The 24,163-nt window shown below is 39.6% G+C and overlaps 2 protein-coding genes across 4 annotated transcripts in view; both read left to right on the top strand.

Annotated features, from left to right (window-relative positions):
* LOC129379354 (myocyte-specific enhancer factor 2A-like) overlaps positions 1–18,557 on the top strand; it is a 45,195-nt gene extending 26,638 nt beyond the window's left edge. For both annotated transcript variants that reach the window (XM_055060087.1, XM_055060086.1), the window contains exons 5-11: positions 8,195–8,329; positions 8,634–8,841; positions 9,264–9,317; positions 10,898–11,055; positions 13,880–14,012; positions 14,533–14,635; positions 15,853–18,557. In XM_055060087.1, the coding sequence (XP_054916062.1) occupies positions 8,195–8,329; positions 8,634–8,841; positions 9,264–9,317; positions 10,898–11,055; positions 13,880–14,012; positions 14,533–14,635; positions 15,853–16,207 (1,146 nt within the window). In that variant the 3' untranslated portion in view covers positions 16,208–18,557. The remainder of the gene's footprint in view (positions 1–8,194; positions 8,330–8,633; positions 8,842–9,263; positions 9,318–10,897; positions 11,056–13,879; positions 14,013–14,532; positions 14,636–15,852) is intronic.
* A 452-nt stretch (positions 18,558–19,009) lies between these two features.
* Positions 19,010–24,163, top strand: part of mctp2b (multiple C2 domains, transmembrane 2b) — a 46,093-nt gene continuing 40,939 nt past the window's right edge. For both annotated transcript variants that reach the window (XM_055060055.1, XM_055060052.1), the window contains exon 1: positions 19,010–19,243. The gene's annotated coding sequence lies outside the window, so the exon portion shown is untranslated. The remainder of the gene's footprint in view (positions 19,244–24,163) is intronic.

Raw genomic sequence — 24,163 nt, 5'->3', positions numbered from 1 at the left:
TGCAAAAGACGTGTCCAGACTTTTAGATGTCTTCAACACGGTGTCCAGAAGTCGTGTTCAAATTACAGATGTAGCCATAAAATGAGCGGCAGTTTGACTCGGCTCAGGATGAAATCTCAGCAGCATCAAAGTTGTTTCTCGCTGTTTTCGTTGCAAACATCCCCTTTCGTGAAACACAGGTGTTTCAGTGAGATGCTTGTCCTGTTTCATAGTCTCTACTGTTAGAAACGAATGGCCAACATGACTCCTGTTCTGTTTATTTAAACTTCCACGGTGTGTTTGCCTGTCTTAGAGCCTGACTCTCACACTTGCACTAAGTTGTGATTTTACTCCTTCAGAGGAAATTAGATACATTTACTTTCTGAAAATTCACATTCAAGGCTCCACTTTGTGGCAGCCATCAATGTGGAAAAGCCTTCAAGCTTCCTACTTTTCCAGCCTCACGTGTCCTAAGCCATGTGAGGCTAATCGGTAAAGCCTCTTCAAGTGATTGAACAATTTCTAAATGTATACCAGTTGCATTAAAGATTATCAGTGTGCACAATTCAAATATCGATTCTAAAGAGTGTCTGTGTAAACTCCCCTGCTGTGAAACCACAACTGGACACCTGGGGAAGCTCCGACAGCCATTAGCCGTGCAGGATTTGCCTTCTCTCCACCTCATTTTGTTTTTTTCCCACAAATGTCATGCAGACAGACGAACCGGCCAAGGCAGCGCCTGACGAATTGGACGGCTGCTTGTTTACATATTGGTCTGTCTATTTGCAACATTTAAGCATGAAATTTGACTATATTTAAAGGACGGGGCCCCTCTCGCTACAACAGGCGTCCCGTGTCGGAGAGGTCCTTTGGATCAAATTATTATGATCAGGCAGGAAAATTAAACATTCAAGTTTTTTTCCACTCAGAACAAATGTAAAATGTACTAATATTGTTTAATGTACTGGTATGTAAAAATGACCAAAAATGAAAATTTCATTTTCATTTAAATGGCATCAAAACGCCTTGCAGTTGTCAACAGCGAGTTTCAAACAGCTGGTTCAGGGTGAAGTTTTGTCGCCATTGATGCATCATCTACTCTTCAAATGTGGGAGCTGAAGACAGCTGTAACTGTTTAACACACAAACTGAGGCACTTGTTTTGCAACACTTGGGATTTAATGTGTCTTTTGTATCGGTAATGGGAATGACGGGTACGGCCTGCCATAGAAGTCTTTTTAAGATAATGCTACCACTTTTAAATAATTAGTTTTGGCGTCTTTTTCATGCGTCAGTGCAAAAACAAAGTGGCTGACGGTCAAAAAAGACACAAATAATTATAAAGACCGGTTGAAATTAAGATTGTTGACTGAAGCTGGCTAATGATGCCAATTTATTTGCGGAGAGAACCACCATAGATTGAGAATCCCCAAAAAAACTTTCTATTTGAAGAACAGACTAGCATTAAACTTAGAAGAGTCTATTGAAGAAATTAACATTTATTAATTTGAGCAAATTAAAAAAAAAACAAATTTAAGCACTTTTAAAATAGAATACCAAATATGACTTTTTTAACAACAAAAATAAAAACAAATGAAGAAAACCCATATTTATACTTGTTTGTCATGGTTCGTCATTGTTTGTGGTTTTCTATCGGTTCATCTTATCTCTGCGTTTTTAAAATAGCTTTATTTAGAGTTTAATCATGATTAGAAATCACTGGTAACGGCAACTGTAATGACAGAGCAGCTTTTAATCTTTAATCATTTTTCTGAGAAGGGCCAGTTCGTTTGGGGTTATATTTTTGGAAACGGCAACCTAATTGTGACATCTCATTTGCTCAACTGGCTATGAACAGTGCTGTATTGTTGCGAGATAAATGAGAAATGACTAGTTCTGTTCTCACTGTTTGTTTGGTATAATCCCTCCAAAAGAGCCTCCAGACCTTTTGTAAATTAGTTGTTGGACTCTAGCACTCAGCGTCGGATAAAACTTGCACTATGCCCACGGTCGCCGGTGTATCGACTGGCTCTGTTTATTGAGCTGCTACATTAAACCGACTCCCTTTTCAGTCTGGCATTCTGGTCAGGCTTCTAATAAATAATACACAGGGAAACATTGTGATGGAGTCTTAAGAAAGCTGGTGTGTGTGTGTGTGTGTGTGTGTGTGTGTGTGTGTGTGTGTGTGTGTGTGTGTGTGTGCGTGTGCGTGTGTGTGTGTGTGTTTGTAATACTTCAAGCATGTTTGCGTGGCTATCTTTGTGGGGACTTTCCATTGACTTCTGTTTATTTCTACAGCCTAAACCTTACCCTTATCCCAACCCTAACCTCTTACATACCTAATCCTAATCCTAACCCTATCCAAAACTCAATTCACACCATAGTCCCAAATCTAACCTCTGACCCAAAAACAGCATTTCCCCTTCAGTCCCCACAATGTAATATGTGTCAGGAAAATTACACAACTGTCCACAAACCTCAATGAAGGCTGATCCAACATAAATTCAGAAGTGTAGGTCAAAGGTTATCTGCCACAACACCAACAAATGAAGCTGTCTGCCCAATTTCAAGATCCAGAAAAGATTGGATGACTTCTTTTTGTGATTTGTTTTTTTCTATACGTAAATCTCACATGATTTAGGATTACGTGCATTTGACTTTAACCATCAAGAGACCTGGTCTTCATCATTAAATGTCACAAGAATCGAAGTCTACAAAAAATTTTAAAACAAAATCTATAATCTATTCAAAAGAGCAACAAGTTATACTATTTTCTATAACATTTACATCTGAAACAACATATTAACACATTAAAAAACATATCTTGCTTTTCTTCCTTTCTTTCCTCAGTGTTTGACAATAGAAAAAAGACTAAATTTCTCCTGCTTTAGGTCACCTAGGATTTTCAAAACATTTCTTTTATACACACCAAAATAATTTAGCCTGGCAAATGAACAAGCTAATATCAGCTCGTACTCTTTGTGTTCCTCTACTGCTGCCAACATAGCAACTTTGTTATATTTCACACTTTTTCAGACAAATAAAGATGATCTCAGCCGTAATCAGAATTGGCACGTCGGGCTTTTTAAAGATCTGTGATCAGCCAGGAAACTGCAATCAGTGCACTCCTAGTTAATAGTATTATAATTATTCTAAATGTTGTCGTAACAGTAGTATAATTGTTGCTTATTCTGTTTTGAATTGAAACAGTTACACAGCAAAAGCACAAAATCTTACCAAATGTTTTCAATCTATTTTCTTGTGCAAATATCTCAATACACTTTAAATAAGACAAAACGAACTCATAAGTAACTTTTCAGCAAGATATAGGAGCTTGTTTTGATTCAATAATCCCTTAATATTAATGAAAAAGTTCTAGTTCCACTGGCAGATAATTTAATTTATGACAAGGCATTTTTTCCATGTTATAAGTGAAATAATCTGCCAGTGGAACTAGCACTTTCTCATTGATATTAAGGAATTATTCACACAATCTTGAATTTCTTGCTGAAAAGTTAATTGTGAGTTAGTTTTGTCTTATTTCAAGTGTACTGCGATATTTTCGCTAGAAACTAGTCTAAAAATACTGAGTAGGATTTAGCAGTGTAAAATGTGCAGACATGCACACCACAAGGCCATGAAACCGTGGCCGTTTTTACCAAAGGTTACCATTCCGTGACAATGTCACGTCGGCCCATTCCCAATGCAACGCTGTAAATGTTTAAAAGCGTGCTTTCTTACTGATCCCAGCAGTAAAACTAGTCAAATGTTTCACAGATCAAGCTCCAAGCAGAAACAGAGAAGACTCCGGGTCATGTAAAACAGCCCAAAAGGCCTAGCTGGTCACTTCATCTTCCTGACAGTTTGCTTTTGTCACTATAATTGACCCAGGCTCGCGTCCAGCACAGAGAAGTTTCAATAACAACAAAGAGTCTGTCCAAGGTATGCAGTTCAGTCATGTCAGCCTGCGGAGATGAATGAGAAGTTCAGCGGAAAGAGAAGAACTATGACAGAGTGGAAGCTGAAAGCGCCGTGCGGTTATTCGGCTCCGATCCTTCAGCGCAAATTTCCTGTACGACACGTTCTCCTAGAGTCTGCTTTTTCCTTTTCTTTTTTTTTTTTTTAACTGCCAGCGATTTGTCGGATCGAATCTCAAGTATTGTGCCCTATTCTTAGCCCCGCGGAGCAGTCGTCACTCGCCTGAAAAAGGCTCACTGGGGGGGCAGCGCGGGGCTTTATTTTATCTTTGATGCAGCCCCAACAGCTACAAGACATCACCCTCACATGATTCTTAACAGTGCAGCTCATGCCTCTTGGTGGCGAGCAGCCAGATGCCTTTGGAGATCCACTAAAGCCCACTTTGACATTTGAGATGATAAGAAGGCACACACCCTCAGATCCTGTAACAGACACTTAGAGATAGTCCTCAGAGGCCAGACATGATGCAGTGCTTTAAACCCCCCTACACACGCACGCACAGCCACACACACGCACACATATTTATGGAGACTTATCTCACCGTGTGAGTCTTGGGACTAAATCCTGCTCGACCCACATGCTCCTCTCTGTCCTGGTGTCATCCAGTATTAGCCTCTTAGTGCATTTTTCAGGAAAAGCCATGCATTATAAAGATGGACACAGATGCTATAGACTCGTGGCGTCCAATTTGGTCTCCATCAGGTTGGCGGGAGAGCTGCAAGAAGAGCATATATGAGTATTTAACCTAAGAAGCTAAGAATGCACCAATCTACTTTTTTTCACTCTCGATATTGATACTGATACTTATATCTGAGTTCCGGCATCAATCCGATACAGAAAAACGGTGCTGACCCTTTTTTTTTTTTAACACAGACATAAATGTACTGAATTAAAAATTTATTAGATAACTTTGCACCGGTGCAGCACACTTAACTTCAGAAGTCTAAAGTAAAATAAACAATAAAACATAATGTTACCAAGAGCATAAAGCATAGAATTAGTCTGAATAGATCTACTTTTATGGATCGGCACATTGTCACCAGATCTAGAATCTTTTTAATTGCGGAACCGATACTGGTATCAATATCGGATCGGTGAATTTAGGAAATAAAATCGGTTAGTAGATTCAGTAACGTTCAGTCTGCTTTGTTTTCCTGCTATTGTCAATATTTACTTTCCCTTATTTTGTTCCCTGTTTTTAACTCGAGTGCTAACTTTCTGAGTGGACCCTTTGCCATGGCAACAGCCCTCATTATGTAACAGTAAGTGCTGAGCCGGAGCTTGTAGCCGTCTGCTGTCCTCCCACCTCGGCCGCTGGGTGAGCCAGCCCCCCTCATCAGACTCATCTAGTCTGCTAGAGGCATTCAATGATGAATAGGATATAGAATATGCGATCAGCTCAACTTCAAATCAACCAGTTGCAATAATTACAGTCCTTGACATTTATTATTTGATGTGCCTTTGAATAGCATCAATTACTGGAGCTCCACCAGCTAACTCTATGCCTTTATTCTGAAAGTAAAGCTTTTGAGAATGACATGAAATAGTTCATCATTATAAACTCTATGCCTTTTGTTTTTAACATTTTTATAGTTCTCTCTCCTGGCCTCTGCGGGAAGTGACAAAATTCCAAAAGTGAACATTAGCTTTCAATGGCTCTAAATGTCATACAAAAACTCTAGAGAAAGTTCTGGATTATTAGAGCTACAGCATGCAACTTTTATGGGGGAAAAAAATCTTTCTTTTTTTTCTTTACGTATTTGGTACTGTCATGACAGTATGAGGCAGATATTCTCATACTGTCTCGTGATATTGTCTGTCTTGTGTTATACTGTCAGGACAAATGTGTAAAAAAGAAAACTTTGATGAGCTCCCTACTTTTACCACAACTAAGATTAGGGTGTGTTTCAGCTGTCAGTGGAATAAATACTAATGTCACTTTTTCATCCAGATGAGTTGCAATGTTGAGTCAGTTTACTTTAAGTCATTAAAAGCATCTTAATTAACCCGCCGTCGTTAAACTTGTTGTCTCCTCTGCATAGGTAGGATATAGACTGACTAAGCGGTATAGCTTAAGTATCCTTAGGTTGTGTATAAAGATCCTGCTGTTGAAGTCAAGTTTGCTGTTTTGTTTCTTTTTGTTAAATACTAAACAGAATTGATGGACAGGTTTGTGTCATCCCGTTCCTTGCAATAGTAGTCAAAGCTCTTAAAGTTTTCCTCTTCGTTTTCAACTACAACCACAAACTTTTACGGGACGTAACAGCTCAAATTGTGAAGTGGAAGGAAAATGATGTATGGTTTTAATTTCATTTAATTTTTTCTTTTATGTTCCTAAAAAAAAAACTGAAAAGGGGATTCTTACTCACAACGACAGAAACAGTTACAACAAGTCTCCCGTTTTACCGTTCCAGTCCACACATGCAGCTGGAGGAGAAAAACACTGTTGAGTCACGGATCCTGTGGCGGATCCAGTGCAGCCCATCGTCCAAAAAAACAACGTGGGACAACTGCAAGCTTACCGAGGCGATGGTCTTGGTCGAAGAATCTCATTTAATTTAGTTGATTTGACTAAGACAGTGCACATTAATCAATATCGCCGCAAATAATGGCAGCGTAAATATGCAGGAATTAGCACAGTGGCTAAATTTGTCCTAGGAGAAATTTACCTCACTATATAATTCCCAGGACAGGACACATAGGTCTATTAAAAAAGTACAAAATAATAATAGCAATAATAACAGCGTCACAGATTTGGTCAAACATGTAAAAACAACTTGAACTAGTTCAGTCAGTGCAAAAAAGTCAACGGGAAATAAATAGTAAAGAAGCTGAAACAGACAGAAACAACAAGTTGATTGCTTTGGTCAAATGTAAAATAAACTTCAACAAATCTTCTTTCAAACATGTTATGAAGTGTAATAAGGAATTCCAGATACTATGTAATAAATAGTAATAAAGCATGACGTCACTCAGTGTACAGAGTTACACTGAATAGATCTGACCTTATGGATTGTGAACATGGTCACAGATTCCTGATCAAGAATTTTCTTCAACATCAGGACGATACAGATATTTACATCATATCGTTGCATCTCTACCAGCTGGCTGCAAGAAAAAATTATCAATTATCTAGAAGAAGGTGTTCAAGTGAGCTGACAGCACCGCTTTCGAAGTGCGGAGCTCTTATAAAGTTCTGCAGTTCCTCTCTGACTCGAGTCGCTGTCCGAGGATTTCTCTGACCGGATCAGAGAAGATGCAGTACATCTGCGCTCGTTTCAGGAGTTTACGAGAGCTTCGACGCGCTCTGCTGCTTTACGAGAGCTCGAGCGTGTGACCCCTCGAGAGGTCGCCCGGCTGCGAAAGTGGCGTTCAAGGTCTGTGGTGAAAAACAGACGTGTCAGAGTGTTTTTAAAGCTTTGGGGTAACTACCAGTGTCTGGGAATGCAGCGGCCGTGTGCCGGTCGGCGAGTCCGTCCCGTTCACGCTGTGACCTTATAATGAGAGGAGCAGAGAGGAGGGAGACCGCAGGCCTCGTGTCCGTTAAATCCCATCCACTCATCCACTCCACTCTGCTGTTTTTATGTTGTTGTTTTCAAGGTTCGTCATCTTTCCCAGCGATTCGCTAACAACACCGCAGCTAATTTCTATTTGTGAAAACACAGATTCAGCACTGAGCCGCCTCTGTTGAGGAAGAGGAATTATGTAACCTTTAAGATGCATATCTCGCTCCGGTAAGGTGGAGGCAAGGATTTTTTCTGTGTGAAATCATCCACAACTGAAAAAGTCAAGTTGAGCTCTAAAAACGGCCATGTTTTTTTTTTTTTTTTTTTTATCTGAATGCTTTTCACCACAGACTTTTTAAATTAAATGTAACTACTGAACTACTGGGTTTGACAGAATATTTTTATATATATGGTCACAAGCTGCGATTTCATTACAAATATGTGTACAACTTTGTTGGTATTCCATTAATGTTGAAAAAAATCCAAATTCGCAAACAGGGTTTTTCCATTAAATCAGAAATTAGACTAAACTTAGAATGCAGAGGAACTCACCTTACTTCCTTAGATTGACATTATCAGAACAAGAATCTGATATAAATTATGGACTACTTATTCTTAAACATGGGGAACTAAGATGTAGTTTTGTTTTGTTTCTTTTTTTTACTTTTTCTTCTTTTGCTCCGCTGATCTTTAATTGACTTTGTGCTTTTGCATGCTGCTGTTCACCCACAGGCACTGCATAAGAAGGAGCACAGAGGCTGCGACAGCCCAGACAACGAGTCGTCCTACGTCCTCACCCCCAGCACCGAGGAGAAATACAAAAAGATCAACGAAGAGTTTGACAACATGATGAAAAGTCATAAAATAGTAAGCAACATTTTGGTAGGCTTTTTTTTTATTGTCTCATTGGAATATAATAAATTATGAAATGTTGGATTTTGCATCAAAATGAATCAAGGAGATGCATTTTCACATCTGAAGGATGTCTTTGACATGTACCAATGTCAAAGACTCTGGTACATGTTCAACTTAATTATTACAGACATTAAGCTCATGCTTTGTTTATTGCCTGTTTCATAATTGGTGACTGTACGGCGCAACACACTTTGAACGGTCTTGTTGCTGAAACGTGCCATACAAATAAACTTGTCTGGACTTTCGTTCCCACTAGTCCACAGGTCAGCCGCAGCAGCATTTCATGCATGCAGCATCAGGCAGCACCACCTATTGCCATGGAGCAGGAGGAGGAGGAGTGACTTCCCAAGCTCTAGCTGCAGCCACAGCAGTGCTGTCTGACAGCGGGATCCTCTGCTCGCCTCACATACACACCCACAGAAACACAAACTCCTCACAAAGACCTCCCAGCTCCGGAAACACAGGTTAGTGTCACAGCATCGTTAACTTCTAAGGAATGAATCACAGAGTGACGCTAAAGTGATGGGAGGCCCAGGTGGCCAAATGTGCTCCAAATGGGCATATGTATATTTATATATTTATAGATATGTTTGTGCGTGTCTTGAATATGTTTTCATAATCAACCGTTTGGGATTGTATTCAACTGGAAGGGCAGTTTGATAATAGCTGAGTTTTATTATTATTATTCATTTTTCCTGAAGTGAAACATATGACTGAACTTGAAATGTCTCTAAAGAAATGAAACGTTTCAAGGAAACAGGAAGGTTTTCGAAAAAGATTATAGGCGCCTTATGAACAAAAATTATGAAAAAGTTTCTAAAGATGCATTTGTGTGTGGGTGTGTGTGTGCGCGCGTGTGTGTGGGTGTGTGTGTGCTCACCATTAGGTGGCCTGCAGGGCAGCTCAGATCTGGCTCTGCACAATGGCTCTGGAGCAGCTGGTATGTATCTTATAAACATGCTCTGACACACACAGCGCTTTCACACACAGACACTTTGTTTTCCTGTGATCCGTTGAAGTCGAAGCGTGTAGGATTTAGGTCTGTTGTCTTTGGGTTGTGTCCTGTCGATGACGTCACGAGGCCTCCGGTTTATCACATCTCAGCTTCAGGGTGGGACCAGTGAGTCAGTGTGTGTTGGCTTCCTAAATGCTTTCTGCTTCACTCTGTCGTTCTGATTTAGGCTGCACCGTCTTCTCCAGGAGAAGAACTTAATAGCCTCCATTTTGGTGCAACTCTGTGATCGCATCAGTATTCAGCCAGGAGGTGCAAGATTAAGCTGCGCTACCATGGGCTACTGCCTTAAATCTGGTGTCAGGCTGCAGAGCTGTGCTAAATATGAGAAGTACCAAACAGTTTTAGCCTTGTTGAGAAAAACAAACATTTCCCTTTTTTCTCATTTTTGTGGGATTATTAGCACCTTTAAAGAATACAAAAGAATGTTTTTAGGCTTATCGCAATAAGCAATGATCACATGACAAATTAAAACAACTTCAATAATTTTCAACTAGACCATTTTTTTGAAGGACAATTTTGTGAACAGAGACTTCATAATTTATTTTATTTTTTGTTTCTGTTGTTTTGTTTATTTACGTTGAATATTTAGAATGTCTTCCGGTGTTAAAGGAGATGCTTTTCACATCTGAAGGATGTCTTTGACATGTACCAATGTCAAAGACTCTGGTACATGTTCAACTTAATTATTACAGACATTAAGCTCATGCTTTGTTTATTGCCTGCAGAGCAATAAACTGCATATATATTATTTAAAGTTTATTAATCTTTGAGAATGTGTTCTTGCATTACCGTTGTCCTACTTGAAAAGGGTCTCAAAGCAACAATATCATCATTTATCGCAATAACTTCTGATTATACTTCAAATTATACATAACAACCTGGTCATGTGGTTATGGTTCGGATACAACAGCTAAACATGGATTCCAAGGATACTTTCTATGAGCCTTTCTCGTAAACAATTCTTGCTGCAGTCAAACTCTACATGAGTAACCATGCAATTTGGAGGTGAGTGCCCTCCTCGCTACTGATATATATTCCTGTGTGCCAGCGGCCAGAGAAGCCCGACTGATTTTGGGATGCTGCGGTGCCAAAAGAATCGCATTAATTTATCCGGAGTGCTGCTGGAGTGCGATAAGGTGTTTCGAGGTCCAGGGTGTTCATGATCAACTCTTCTTCACACGCATAAATGTTGTGTTTGTTCAAACCTTACAGCAATTTTCCCAGAGCTGAATCCTGGAAATGTTGCCATTACATAATGTCAGGAGAAACCGAGAGAGAACCAATGAATTATTAATTATTATCTCTTCTATAATGTATAGCTGCTCTTTCTCCATTCAGGGTTAGCTCTGTTGTGGACAGGATGACTCCAGTACCTATGAGGATATCTGGTATTAAAGTCTTTTTTCCCTGAACGAACAGAGTCTTTTAAGAACCCACACACGGTCTGTTTTAACGAGACCATTCGGATTCTGCTTTCCGGCACTTATCGGCCGTCTCTTTCTCAGTGAACGGATTCATGGGCTCCAGCGGTGGAGGTATCGTGGGGAAGACCGGACCGACCAAATCTCCTCCTTCTCTCCTGCACCAGACCAGCGGCCCGATCCCCGGCGGCCGCAAAGGCGACCTGCGGGTGGTCATCCCTCACTGCAAAGGAATGATGCTGGTATGGATCCCTCGCCCCCCCGCCGAGTCTCAAACGTTCTGACCCACACCTGAGGTCACGTCAGGTGACTCCCGAGCAGAAGGGCGTTCCTATCGCTCTTCTCGTTCCTAGTTGATTTGGATTATCTCGGCTTTCCGCTTATGAAAACCCCAAGGTTGTCTATATTATGAATAAAAAGGAAATATTGCACATTCGCGAGGAAGATTCCAGACTCTAGAGCCGTCCATCAAACGCTCTCCACAGAGCAAACCACAAAAAGTCATAAGCTGGCTGTGTCCAGGCATATTAATGGAAAGTCGAGTGGGAGGTAGTGGTGGGGAGAGCAGTTGAAAAAGACCCAAAGCAACAGGGAAAATTGCAGCCTTGATAGGTTTGTGAAATAAAACCCATTCAAGAGTTTGGGGGAAAATTCACAAGGCATGGAGCCATTACACATAGATAGCTCCAGGACATGGGTTACGACTGTAGCATTCCTTTTTATTATTATTATTATTCCCATTTAATCTGTCTCATTTAGCATTCTAATTGTCTGTCATTTTTGGTTCCGTCATTGGTTGCAAGCCAAAATTAACAGAACCAAAAGCTGGAGATAATTCACGAGCATCTTAAGTTTTAAAAGTTTGGGTTGATAACTGGCAGATTTCGGTAATATTCAGTTTTATTTCTTTGCCTTTTTCGTTCTTATTATATTCTAAGGTAACATAAGAATTAGAGTAAACTGAGTTATATAACGTTTGAAACTATTTTTTTAGTGTCATCAATGCTTAGATGGCTCTGCTTGCTTGAGGAATGGAGCATTTTCTGTTGTTAAACCATCATAGAGACTGTTGTTGTGATAGGAAATTGCATATAAGATCTACATTGAACTTGAGTTTCTCCAGTATTAGTCATTAATGTCAGCGTTTTGTTTTAAAGGGAATCAACACCCAGTGACTCCACATGAGCAGCCGTCACTCACACTGTTAGTCATCGATTACTGTCATCGGGTTTTAAATTTGAAACAAAAGGGCTTCCCAATATTATAAAAAATCCTCCAGCGACGTGTTGCATATCATGGAAATAAAGCTATTTCATTGATTAGAAATTTAAGGGTCTGTAATTAATTAGTTACTATTAATCGTAAATTTTTTACTCAATTGAAAACTGTACATTAAGAAGCGAAGCAAGATTTTCAGTTCAAAAACTTGTTTTACTGTGAAATTACTGAATAAATAGAAGCAACGTTACTGTTGCTTCCAGATGTGGCTTGTGCGTCAGATTTACTGGTGTACCGGAAACTTGCAAATACAATGGTTCTGGCCGGAACCTTTATAATGTAAAAAAAAATACAATTAATTGTGCTAAAATCTATGCAATTCATTAATTGAACTTAACACATTAAGGTCCCAGCCCGAGTTTGTACTTCATCTCATGGTACTGCGAGAATCATAAACCAGCCCCTGTCCAAATAAAGTACTGAATATGTTTCCAATGTGATAGCTTGTTTTAAAGCCTTCTCCAACAGATACTTTTCCAAAGTCAAAAGTAAGCATTGCAGTGACTGGTCAGTATTGTAAATCCTAAAGTAAGACTGCAATAAGTTTGGATTATCTAGAAACCTCTCATCTTCAGACCTAATGCTAGTAACTCCTCCGACTCGGGTCTCCTGGCCGTAATTCACACAGCATTGTTGTGCAGGAGTGTTAACCACCGAGCTTTATTGGGTTCACTGTGGCATGAAGCAGCAACAAAATGGAAGTCTTTACAGTTTTAAGTAGCAGCCCTCTTGATTAGATCATTTCCAAAGCCGCCTTTCACTTCCCCCCTTCATGCATGCATGCTCGGCTGTTCTGCACGGACCAGGACCAACTCGGATTCAGCAAAGCGATTCACAGGAGGAACTGAGCATGTCCGCCTGTGTCAGATTTATTACTGCAATAGCTAAACTGGAAATTCTCCGACAGTAGAGTCGGTCGCACCGCAGACAAAGCAGGGAGATCCATTTTAGAATGGTGGAGCTTCCTGTTTTTATTTTTATTGTTTTTAACCCGATTCACACGTGTGTGTGTGTGTGTGTGTGTGTGTGTTGTGTGTGTGTGTTGTGTGTGTGTGTGTGTGTTGTGTGTGTGTGTGTGTGTGTGTGTGTGTGTGTGTGTGTGTGGTTATTCAGCAGTGACATCGTTTGAAATGATGTCATCGCTCACTTTATCAGGCCAGAGCAGCAACAACAGCTCAGGGAGAAACAGCACAAAACTTTTAGTGCTCCTTAACAGAGTTAGCTTTGCTATGCATAGCATTAAGCTAGCCAAAGCTTTACTTCATAAACTTCTGTTGTAAAGTAAATCATTACCTGTTCTAAGGACAAAATTCAACAAAATTGTATATATTTTTCTCTTCCTATAATTTATTTATTTTCTTTTCCAAATCTCATTAGTCTGCATTTAGTAGTTGCTCGACAAGCATCATCAGGTTCTTGCGTTGAAAAGGGAAGACGTTGCTACGTTCATAGTTAGCAAATGGTTCAGAAAGTTTCTCTGAACCTCATCAACTTATTTTCAACAAGCAGGAACTTTACAAGGTTTCCTGAACATCTGTCGCATCATGAACAACATGAAGGCAAAACTAATTAAACTATAAGTATGTTTTTGGTTCAACAACAGATACACCAAAGGCCAAGCCTGTTTCTCTTTTTTAATAAGGTGTATACTGACATCTTGTGGTTGAAACATGGCATCGCACACTCTGTGACTGCATTGCGAAGGGTTACAGAAAAAGATCTGAAATCCCATCATCAGCAGATTCTTCTTCTATTTAATAATGTCATTATTGTTGTTGTTATTTTCAGAGTAACCAGCGGCTGGGCGGCGGTCAGTCCACTCAGCCTCTCTCCACCCCAGTGGTCTCTATCGCCACACCCAGCCTGACTCACCAGGGTCTGGGTTACTCAAGCATCAGCTCAGCCTACAGCAGCGCTGCAGGTTTGTTTGGGTTGTTTCTGACCAGAATAGTTTGCAATATTAATAATTTTCTATGTACTTTCTTGGACTATATCTATTTTTTTTGTCATATTACAAAACACTATTTTTGTGGATTTTAGGCAATAGATCCATCCACAGTAGCATATGAGTGTGAAGTGAAAGACAAATGATGCTCTCTAATAAACCCCTGAGGCAGAGAACAGCTGGATTTATGTTCGGTTTATATTAATAATAATAAATCTGAATGTTGCTGACTACAGTTGGTTTTGTTATTACAGTTTTACAGAAATGCTTTTTTCAGATTTGCATTTGTAAAACAAATATACATTTGTTTTGTATTTGTTTTTTTTCACCTTCCTTACACTCAACATTTTTCACATAAATTACCAACTAAACACATTGAGGTTTGTGGTTGTAACATGACATAAATGAGGATTTCAGACAGTGGGAATGCTCCTGTTTTCTCTCTGACTCTCATTGAGAGCTGTCGCTGAACGCATGCCGTCTCTTTGTTGTCCAGATTACTCCCTGAACAGCGGTGACATGACGGGCTTCGGCTCGGCCGCGGACCACTCTCTGGGCTCCATGACGCCCTGGGAGCAGCACCAGCTCAGCTCCTTGGGGTGAGCGCCTGGAGGCTTTCGATACCGGAATGGGTCTTGGTTCTAATGGATCCGTGTTAGTGGAGAAGCAGGGTTCAGTTTTTGCACTCTGCTAATCTGGAACAAAATTCTAGAAAAATGCAAGACTCCAGAAACACTGAATTCCATTGAACGAAGGCTTTGATTAGTAATAACATATCAATGTTTGATGTGTTTTTGTTTGATGATTTTGATGATGGCATTTGACAAAATGTTTATTGCTTGTTCCAGAATTAGTGACTTTTTGATGTTTTTATAGCGCCCCCTGGTTATGGGCCACCAGGGGGCGCTATGGAGACAAAAAAAAAGCCAGATGAGAAAAGAAAGCAAAAAAAAAACAATAATACAATGTGTTTTTAAATCAAACAATATATTTTTTAAAATTGTAAAATCATGTCTATTTTTCAATAATTATTCTAAAATCTAAGTTCAAATAAATTATTGCATATTTTTGATCGATATTAAGCAATGACAGCAAAATGGCTGCAAATTTTACACAAAGCTGTTCAAAATCTGCAGCCTTGTGATTATTTGTAAAAAGTAAAAAACAAAAATAAGTGACCCCATGTGCTTTCAACTTAACAATTTTGGTCTCTATGGGAAAAAGTTTGGAGTCATTTAGAGCATGTTTTTTTTTATTATCATTATTTTTAAAACAAGTTCTTTGTGCCTTTTTATTTCGTCTGCACAATGGCAATTTTATTGAAATTGACTAAATGGTCTGATTTTTTTAGAAAACAAATCAATGAACTATCGTAGCATGTATCTAGTTTCTAAAGTTTCGGATGGTGTTCTTATTTGGGTTATGACATTTTCCTCTCAGTAAAAGCATGTAGATGTTTGTGGTTCCAGTTCCTCCAAAATTAAAAACTTTGTTTATAAATTAGATTCTGTTTGTTGCACTTAATGTTTTGATTGCATGAAGAAAAAGTTTCCTGATTCTAGAGTTTAGGTCAGAAGGGCCACAAAAAATCTGCCGGAGAGCTACAAATGGCCCGTGCGCTGCATGTTGGACAACCCTGCTTTAGAGGTTTTGAGAGTTTTATCTTCAATTGATGAGCGTAAGAATGCATTCAGGGAATAAAACAAACAAAAATCGAACAAATCAGTTTTAGAAAGTTCTTTTTTTTTGTCACCAGATGGCGCTTCCACTCAACTCTCCCTATTGTCTCTCTGTTTTTTGGGGGTTTTTTTTGCAGGTCGGCCAACTCCAACCTCTCCATCAGCACCAGCCACAACATCAACATCAAAGCGGAGCCCATCTCCCCGCCGCGTGACCACCTCCCCCAGCCCGGGTACATGACCCATCACCCCGCCCCCCCTCGCCCCGCTCCTGCCCCTCCTCCTGGCTCTCTTTCCTCCCGGGCGGACCTGGGCAGGTCCCCCACAGGCAGCGTCGGCTCGTCCTGCAGCTCCCACGAGGATGGCAGTGACCGGGAGGAGCAGCAGCAGCAGAAGCGACGGCCGGACCTCCACCCGCTGCCCGTGGCCCAGTCAGACGGTGCCGAGAGCCCGACTGTGAAACAGATGAGAATGGACAGCTGGGTGACGTAGAAAGCCCGGCGTTTACCCGGGAAACGACGTTCGACATCAGGACAAAAGGCAGCAGGGACACTTGCTATGCAAATAAAGTCACGGATCTCATCCACGCTTTCTGTTGATTAACTTTTATCTTCTCTGTTTGTTTCTTCTGCTTTTTTTTTTTGTTTTTTTCTTTAAATCTGGACAATCTGTGGAAATAGATTGATAAATCCCCAGCTGCGGTGCAATCACTCGGCTCTTTTCTGACGGCGTCGTGACATAAGCATCGCTGTCTGAACTTCTCAGGGCGAGAGACATTTGAAGCAATACTTCCTCCACGTCCCACGTCTGTAATCCTTCCTTTAAAATACAACTAAAAATGAAAAATGACTTATTTATATCGCTGCCAAAGCACCGTACCGTCCGCAGAGCAACACGTCTCATCAGCATCATCGCCGTCCATCTGAACCACGTCTTTGTTGTTTTGTACATAACATCTCTATCATGTATCACATGTATTGTAGCAACACAGTATTGTCTGTTTTGTCTCACACTCCCACCGGGTTTTGCAAAAATATACCTTTAAAGGTGGCTCCTGTGTCCGTTTTCTGATTGTCACGTAAAGAGTTCTACTGTTTAGTCAAGTTGGCATTTTCCCTCTTAATCTTCTCAGTGCCGCATAGCGACAGCCGTTTTTATTGGCAGGAAGTAGTCGGGGTGCACTGATAAATTGGCCCACATGTTTCCCAGTTTTGGGTTTATCGCCCAGAACTGGGAACCACTGAAGCATGTGCAACCGATCTTATCCGACCATCTTATCTACCTCCACAAAAATCAGCTGCTGTCCTCATTAGCTCTGCTGGCCCAAAATAACAATACTCATCCTAACGTTACCAACAAATGCGACTCCACTGTGCATAAAGGCAAAGTCTAAATGAAGTAAAGCAAGTTTTATTTTTTTCTGAGTTGTTTAGATTTGCAAAGAGACATTATGTAGCGAACAGCAGCAGATAAAGCAACAACACTGATCTAATCTGACACAATCTGTATTTGGGTTTTATCGGTTAATGTAGGAAGACGAAACTGCATATATACTAAGTTGAACTCCAAGTTGAACCATGAAAACAACTCACCTAAAATACCGGGAGGAGCAGCAGCAGCTGTTTTACTGTGAAATTACTTAATAAATAGACATGAGCTCAACGTTACTGTTGCTTCCAGATGTGGCTCGTGCGTCAGATTTACTGTGTAATTCCAGAACAGTCTTTATTTATAAAAAAAGTGAGTCCTCCAGTCTGCCGGTGGTTCCCTTTAAGATTATTTTTATTTGATTTCATTCCAACTTTTAAAAAGAAAGCCAAAACGCAGACGCGTGAGCGGAACAGCGAGAAATTAGGGCAATGTGGGATGGTGCGCGGTGGTAAATGTGGTAAATGATGCAAAAGCTGCAAAGGAGTCGACCACAACAGTTCCTCTGGTTATTCTACAGCAACTATTTTCCCAACGACAAGGTTTCGCCGTTTGAATGTGCCGGAAAATGAGAGCGCAGAAGCAGTTGGAGAAGCAAAGTATGATGCACGAAAGAGAACAAAGACAATAAAGGGGGCTGGCTGACACTTTTCACACCTTTTGTAGAACTGGTCTAAGATTAAACATGGATAGGAAATGAGAATAGTGTCAAATGCCACAAAACATTTCCACAGATGTAAATAATGCTCTACATTGAACGCGAACTGCTGTGGTGTTGGGGTTTATGGTCAAAGCTTCTTTTTAAAGACCTGAGGACCTGGAGGTCTGTTTTATAATTTGCTTAAAAAGGATTATTTTTTTTATTATTTTGCCCTCTCTCCATTGCCTGAGATAAAAAAGATTTTCCTCTAAATGAAGAAAAGCAAGTAAAGATGAAAATATGGACGTCATTTCCCCTGAAAACCGCTAATAAATATCTCAAAGATAACGTCAACTTTGTATTAAAAGTGTCATTATTTAATTATTAAGTAATTATTTAGCATTTTTAATCGGTGCTTTCAACTTGCCAGGCAGTGAACATTGATGAGAGAAGCAGCTCACTCTGGTGACTCTGGAGGAGCTGCAGAGATCCACAGCGCAGGGCAACTTCTAGTATTATCAACCTTGAAAAGTGTCAGTCAGAGGTTGCTGAAAGAAAACTACATCACCCTGAGCACCTGAGTTTGAAGTATTCAGAGAAGATGAATAGGTCGACTTTTCAGCCTGGAGATGTAAAAACTGAGTGAGACAAAGGGACATATTACTTTGAAACTGTTCCACACAGTATTGACGATCGCTGACTCATACACACATTTTTTTTTTGTGAAATAAAACATGTAGGCTATCTATTCCACCTCAAAATGATGCCTCGCCTTTTCTTTATTTGTCACATTAATCCCAACAAAGATGTTAAAAGGTTAAATACGTGATAAGGCTTTTCAAGGCACCATATTGATTTTAAAGTCAAACCGGATAGGTTTTTCATGACTTGAGTGGAATCACTCAGCGCTGACTGAGAATGAAATTCTTTAATATAATTATGAACAACACTGTACGTACTATCACTATGAACAAAAAAGGTCATGGATTTTATTTTGAAATGAATAAAAGCCTGAGAAAGTTCGACCGCAGTCGGAATGTTGAGAGAATTATATATTGATTAAAATCATTTTTAAAAAAAAGTCAGATAAGTTACACAAGTAATTCCTAAACATTACTTTTGCCGCGAGCGCTCACCAGGAAGTGCTTTTACTTTTTCAGGAGCTCGCTCGCGTGCTTGTGTTGCCGAGTCGCGTGCTCGTCTCCTGCTGCTCGGGCCTCAGAGGAGGAGGAGGAAGTCTCTGCGTCAGACACTCGGCCCGCCGTCGCTGTTCTGACCCGCCGCTGTTCGCCCTGACAGAGAAAACGATGCTCGTCGGGCGCTGCGCGAGCCAGGAACTGCTGTCGGAGGCTTTACGGAGCAGCGTTACGACGTGAACTAGTGAAACTCGAGGACTTTTCTCCAGACTTCCTCTTGAGTAGAAAGTTACCTGTGAGGATCGTCGAGGTGAGGCTGGCCAGGTGAGCTCGTTCCTTCCATTCCTGAAATGCCTCGCCTAGTGCAGCTGACTCATAAAAGATGAAAGCATTTCCCCGTGAGAGTGTTCCTCGTTTTTTTCCTTTTAAATATGTATAGCAAAAAAACAACAACAACAACAACAAAAACGCGCCTTGTTACATAGTTTCTACTAGGTTATACATACATTTTTTTTTCTCTTCTCACGTCACTAATATACATTATATATTGCTTCGCTAATATTTCTGTTGCCCTCGTTTCCTCTGTGACTGTTACTGAACTACAAGTTAGCATTTTGTATGACAAGGTCGATGCCTTTTACTTAAACCCATTAAGCATAGATACTATAAGAAGATAGACATGTCTAACTTTTCAATGGCAGGCTAGAATATATAAATATTTAATATAAATAATACTCACAGAGAGGGTGTGTTTGCATGTTGTTTGGGGCTGATTATTTAGTTGCTCGGGCTTTGCTTTGAACATGTCTTGCCTCATATCAGTGTGAAGGAACCACAGTCTTTGAAACAGTTTGAGGAAATCGCTTCTTCTCTTGCTCTGGAAAGACCAAGCAGTCATGCAGTTCCTCAACAAACAGACGCAAGGTTTTACATTTTGCATGACAGCGTTGTCAACATCAGGGGGTCAAATTCTAGTAAAGAAATTCAACATAATTCAATATAGCTAAGATTTAGAGGATGTAGCGAACAGAAGTGCTTTAGTGTTTACAAGGGATTAACCCAGTACTCATCCTGGAACGCTGCTGTGCATTCTTTTGTGGTCTGTGGCTTTTTTGGGGTTTTTTTTTGCTCTTTTTTTTTGTTATCCAATAGCAGTGACCTCATTTGGGAATGAGAGCAGAACATGCTCAGGCGTTGTTGCAGATGCGTGTGTCTGCATGCTCGACTGTTAGTATTAACAAAATGCCCAGGATTGCTTTGCCAGAGTAGAAAAGCACAACTTGAACATCATCAGGATTATTGTTATTGCATCGATTCCACTGCCAAAGCTGCCTCACGTGGAAATATCCTGATTGAAGAAAAACATAGCTGACGGCTTTTAGATCTGTGTATTCCAAATAAAGTTTCCCAAAGTTGACCAAATGAGATGTTGAGGCACAGCGACAACTCAGCTCTCATTTCTTCAAAAGGGAATAGGCACTTTATAGTGCTGGAAAACATAACATACTTTATACCACAATCATTACCTTCAGTTGTTATAAAAATCCTATATATATCCAATTTGACTTTGTAATTTAATGCCTTCAAATTGGGCCTCTGTCTCTTTAAAAACTCCTGCTTTGCTGAAACTCTGCCTTCAGAAAGTCATCACATCATGGCTCCTGTATCAGCACTTTAGCAACTTTTTTTAACCAGCATTTCACTCATTAGTAGCTCAGCCAAGTGTTTGCTAATAGCTGCTGGTTAGTCTGAAGGAGCTGGGAGAGGGGGTAATCAGCTGACACATGTGAAAATTATTTTTTTTTTCCACCTCTGCAAAGGTCTGAAAATCAGCTAAGGCAAAGTAGCATATTTGTCTGGATGAAATTTTACATATAGAGCACTCAGAAAGTATTGATCAGTAGCATCATGTTTCACCTCCTGAATACAGTGTTTTCTACGTTTCTTGTGGTAAAACTGCAAATTGGACTTTTTATGTTCACCTTTGAACATTGGATCTCTGCTGCTCTTCCTTTATTAACGTTCTTGTTGCAACAGCTGGACTCCCCCAGTTACAGATGTGACTTCTGGTGCAGATGTTTTCATCGCTTTTTATTTAGTATTGGCACAGTAGAAACTTCTTTTTTTTAGATTTTTCCTTATTTATTAAAAAGAAAACTTAGAAAAACTTGTATCCTTCCACGTCATTATCATGCTTTTGGTGTAGATAAATCCCATAAAGTCCCAACAAAATAATCTGACATTTTCTTTTTAACTGTAAGCTTTTTCACTTTTGATGTGAATACTTTTGAAAGTTTCAACAGTTACATTTAGGACCAAACCTGTTCTGTGTCCGAACTTGTTTTTCCATCACTCTGTAATACTCTAACCTTTCACATCTGTTTATCCTGGTCATATTGACTCGACCTTTGTCGTTGCTGTTTTTCTTTTACACGGACCCTCTCTGAATCCTCTGTTTATTTGTAAGAGAATCTGATAAGAGCTGAGAGTTTCAGGGCCAGGTTGACCTCAGGCAGCTCCTTGACCTTTGCTGACTGCAGCCTTCACATGTGAACGAGAACATTTTTTTTTCACTGCGTCTAACTCTCTGATTATTGCAGCTGCTGCTCTCAACATGTGTTTGCTGCAAGTCACACCAATTCAAAACCTTGCAGAAATACCACAGACCTCATGTGCAAAGTCAAAGGTGTATATATATATATGGCAGATTTCAGCAACAATAGTAGCTTAATTGTTCTTCATTGTAAAGACATAAATGAATATAACATAACAGTAGCAAAGTAAAGAGAAGTAATAAATCATAATCTGGATTAGATTTAATCTGTTTTTCAGTTGTTATTAATCAAAGGCAGCTCTTAAAAAGTAACTTTTTCGTCTTGATTTAAACAAACTTGATGTTTCGGCAGTTTTACAGTTTTCTGGAAGTTTGTTCCAGATTAGAGGAGCATAAAACCTGAATGTTGCTTCACCATGTTTGGTTCTGGTTCTGGGTTTAGTGAGTAGACTTTAACCAGAAGACCTGAGAGGTCTGGAAGGTTGATACAGATCTTTAATGTATTAATGTATTCTAAGCCCTTCAGTGAATCAGAAGTATTGGAAAGTCTGTGAGCTACAGGGAGCCAGGGCAAGGACCTGTGAAGATATGTTGCAGTAATCAATGCGATGAAAGATAAATGTCCCATTAAACACTTTAATAAGAGCAGTATCAGTAAAAGCACAGAAAAAAATAAAAATGTTAATCGTTTCAGTCTCTCTCTCTTTGGAACCTGCTAAAACTCAAACACACTCAGTCATGGTTCATGGTAGCACAATGGTTTGAAATCAACAGGAGGAAATACATTTTGTTTCGCCCAATAAGTTAAAATTAGAATATATGCAAGTCATATGATTTCATCTGTTATTGTGTTGGTGCTAAACACAGATTCAAAAAACGGCGTCTGTATTTCAACAAAAAAAATAAATTCTCCATAAAATCTTTTTTGATGACATCATGTGAGATCAAGGAGAAAAAAATACAAATACTGTAAAAACATTGCATATTATTTCATCCCTGATTAATGCATCTGTTGTTGTTTCTGTAGTGGAACCGGTCTGGTTTCACAGAACCCATATCATTTGTCACATCTGGAGTATTTGAATATCCTCGTAGCCTTGGCCGCTACGAGATCAGCAGTAGGTTTATCTGTGTTTCATGAGTAAACAGTAATTTATCTGCACTGGACTGTTACTGAAGGTTTTTAGAGCAACACTCGATCGCCACAACGCTTCAATCTGTGCCTCACGGCTGTAGTGGTGGTTAGCGACAGCTGATGGCATCATCAGGATGGCCAGAGTTAATCATTGACCTTTATGGTCTCTGCTTAAAGACAGCAGGTGACAGGCTAGAAATGATTGTAGGAACAATCAGCTACTAATCGGCGGCGCTTAGAGACCATCAAATGTTTGTACGTCAAGGATGTTTACCTCTGACATAAAAAAAAAGATTTTCCTCTAAGGTTTATTTTACAGGTAGTAAAACACAAGGTGGAAGGTGCATGCTGCCTGCAGTTCTCCATTGTATACCCTGATAGTGTGTCTTCTCAGAATAATTCAATAGATGTCATCCAACCATGAATCCATTGCTTCGAGGTCAGCTAACATGCTTTCTGTGGCTTATTGTTGGTCATCTTAAATGTGGACTTACGTCAGATTAGGATCAAGACTGCTTTGCAATCATGTCACTCCATAAGGAACACGCTTTGATGCTTTGTTTGGTAATTACTCAATGTCTTCCTGCAGCTATTTTTGCTAAAAAGCTCAACCTCAAATGAAATCATAATTTGCCTTTTCTCACAAAGTGAGTCTGTCAAAATCCTTAAAGACTGAAACGACTAGAGTCTCCTCTCTGTTCACAAATCAGAATGCATGTGAGATGCAAAAATCAATCCGGCATCGCAGAGCAACAGGAGGCATGAAGCGGAGTTATAAATGTTAGCTAAAGGTCAAATATGTCTGCAACACATATTTAACGGGTTGCAGTTAAATACACTATCTACACTAGTGTCATTTACACTATTTTTTAAATGTAAACGACACTGAACTTTTCCTGGCTGAAGCTCACACTGGCAGGTTGACGTGAGCAAAAGCTCTGGTGATAGAAATGTGAGTCCGCCGTCTCCTCGTGGTTTTATATCAAAACGATACCACAAGCATGTTTGTTCTAAAATATGGGATCAGTCTGATTCAAACATTTCTAAACATCCCACACTTTTCAAGTAACTATCTATTTATTTATAATCTGTCTATCTACACTTTATTTTTTGAAAATTGTAACTAAATCTCCAGTCAGATTTTTTACAGACATTGTTAGAACATTGTAAAAAATAAGTTTATTTTAGAAACCAAACAGTAACCAAATAATGAAAAATGTGGTTTGTTTTTTACATTTTGAACTATTTCAATTTTTCTTCTTTTACATTTTATTTTTTACTCCCAGAGTCAAAATCTTTCTCGAGAAAGTGAAGTTGTATCTTTTTTTCATTTGGTTGCATCTTTGTTTAGTTTATCATAAGGTAATGATCTACTAATCCTCCTTTTCTCAAATGTTGAAGTCAGGTTGTGAGGTTGAGGCCAAATGTTATGTAAAATTTGCTTCCTTGGGAATCAATAAAGATAAAATAATAATAAAAGAAATGTTGAAAATCTGTAAATAAAAATAGAAGTAGTTCTTAAAATTGTTGAAGTGACAGGACAGCAGCATGAGGA

The sequence above is a fragment of the Poeciliopsis prolifica genome, unplaced genomic scaffold, assembly GCF_027474105.1.
Source record: "Poeciliopsis prolifica strain line A6 unplaced genomic scaffold, Auburn_PproV2 SCAFFOLD057, whole genome shotgun sequence".
In the NCBI taxonomy this organism is placed as follows: Eukaryota; Metazoa; Chordata; class Actinopteri; order Cyprinodontiformes; family Poeciliidae; genus Poeciliopsis; species Poeciliopsis prolifica.
The sequence above is the reverse complement of the archived record's forward strand: the minus strand, read 5'-3'. Positions and strand labels throughout refer to the sequence as shown.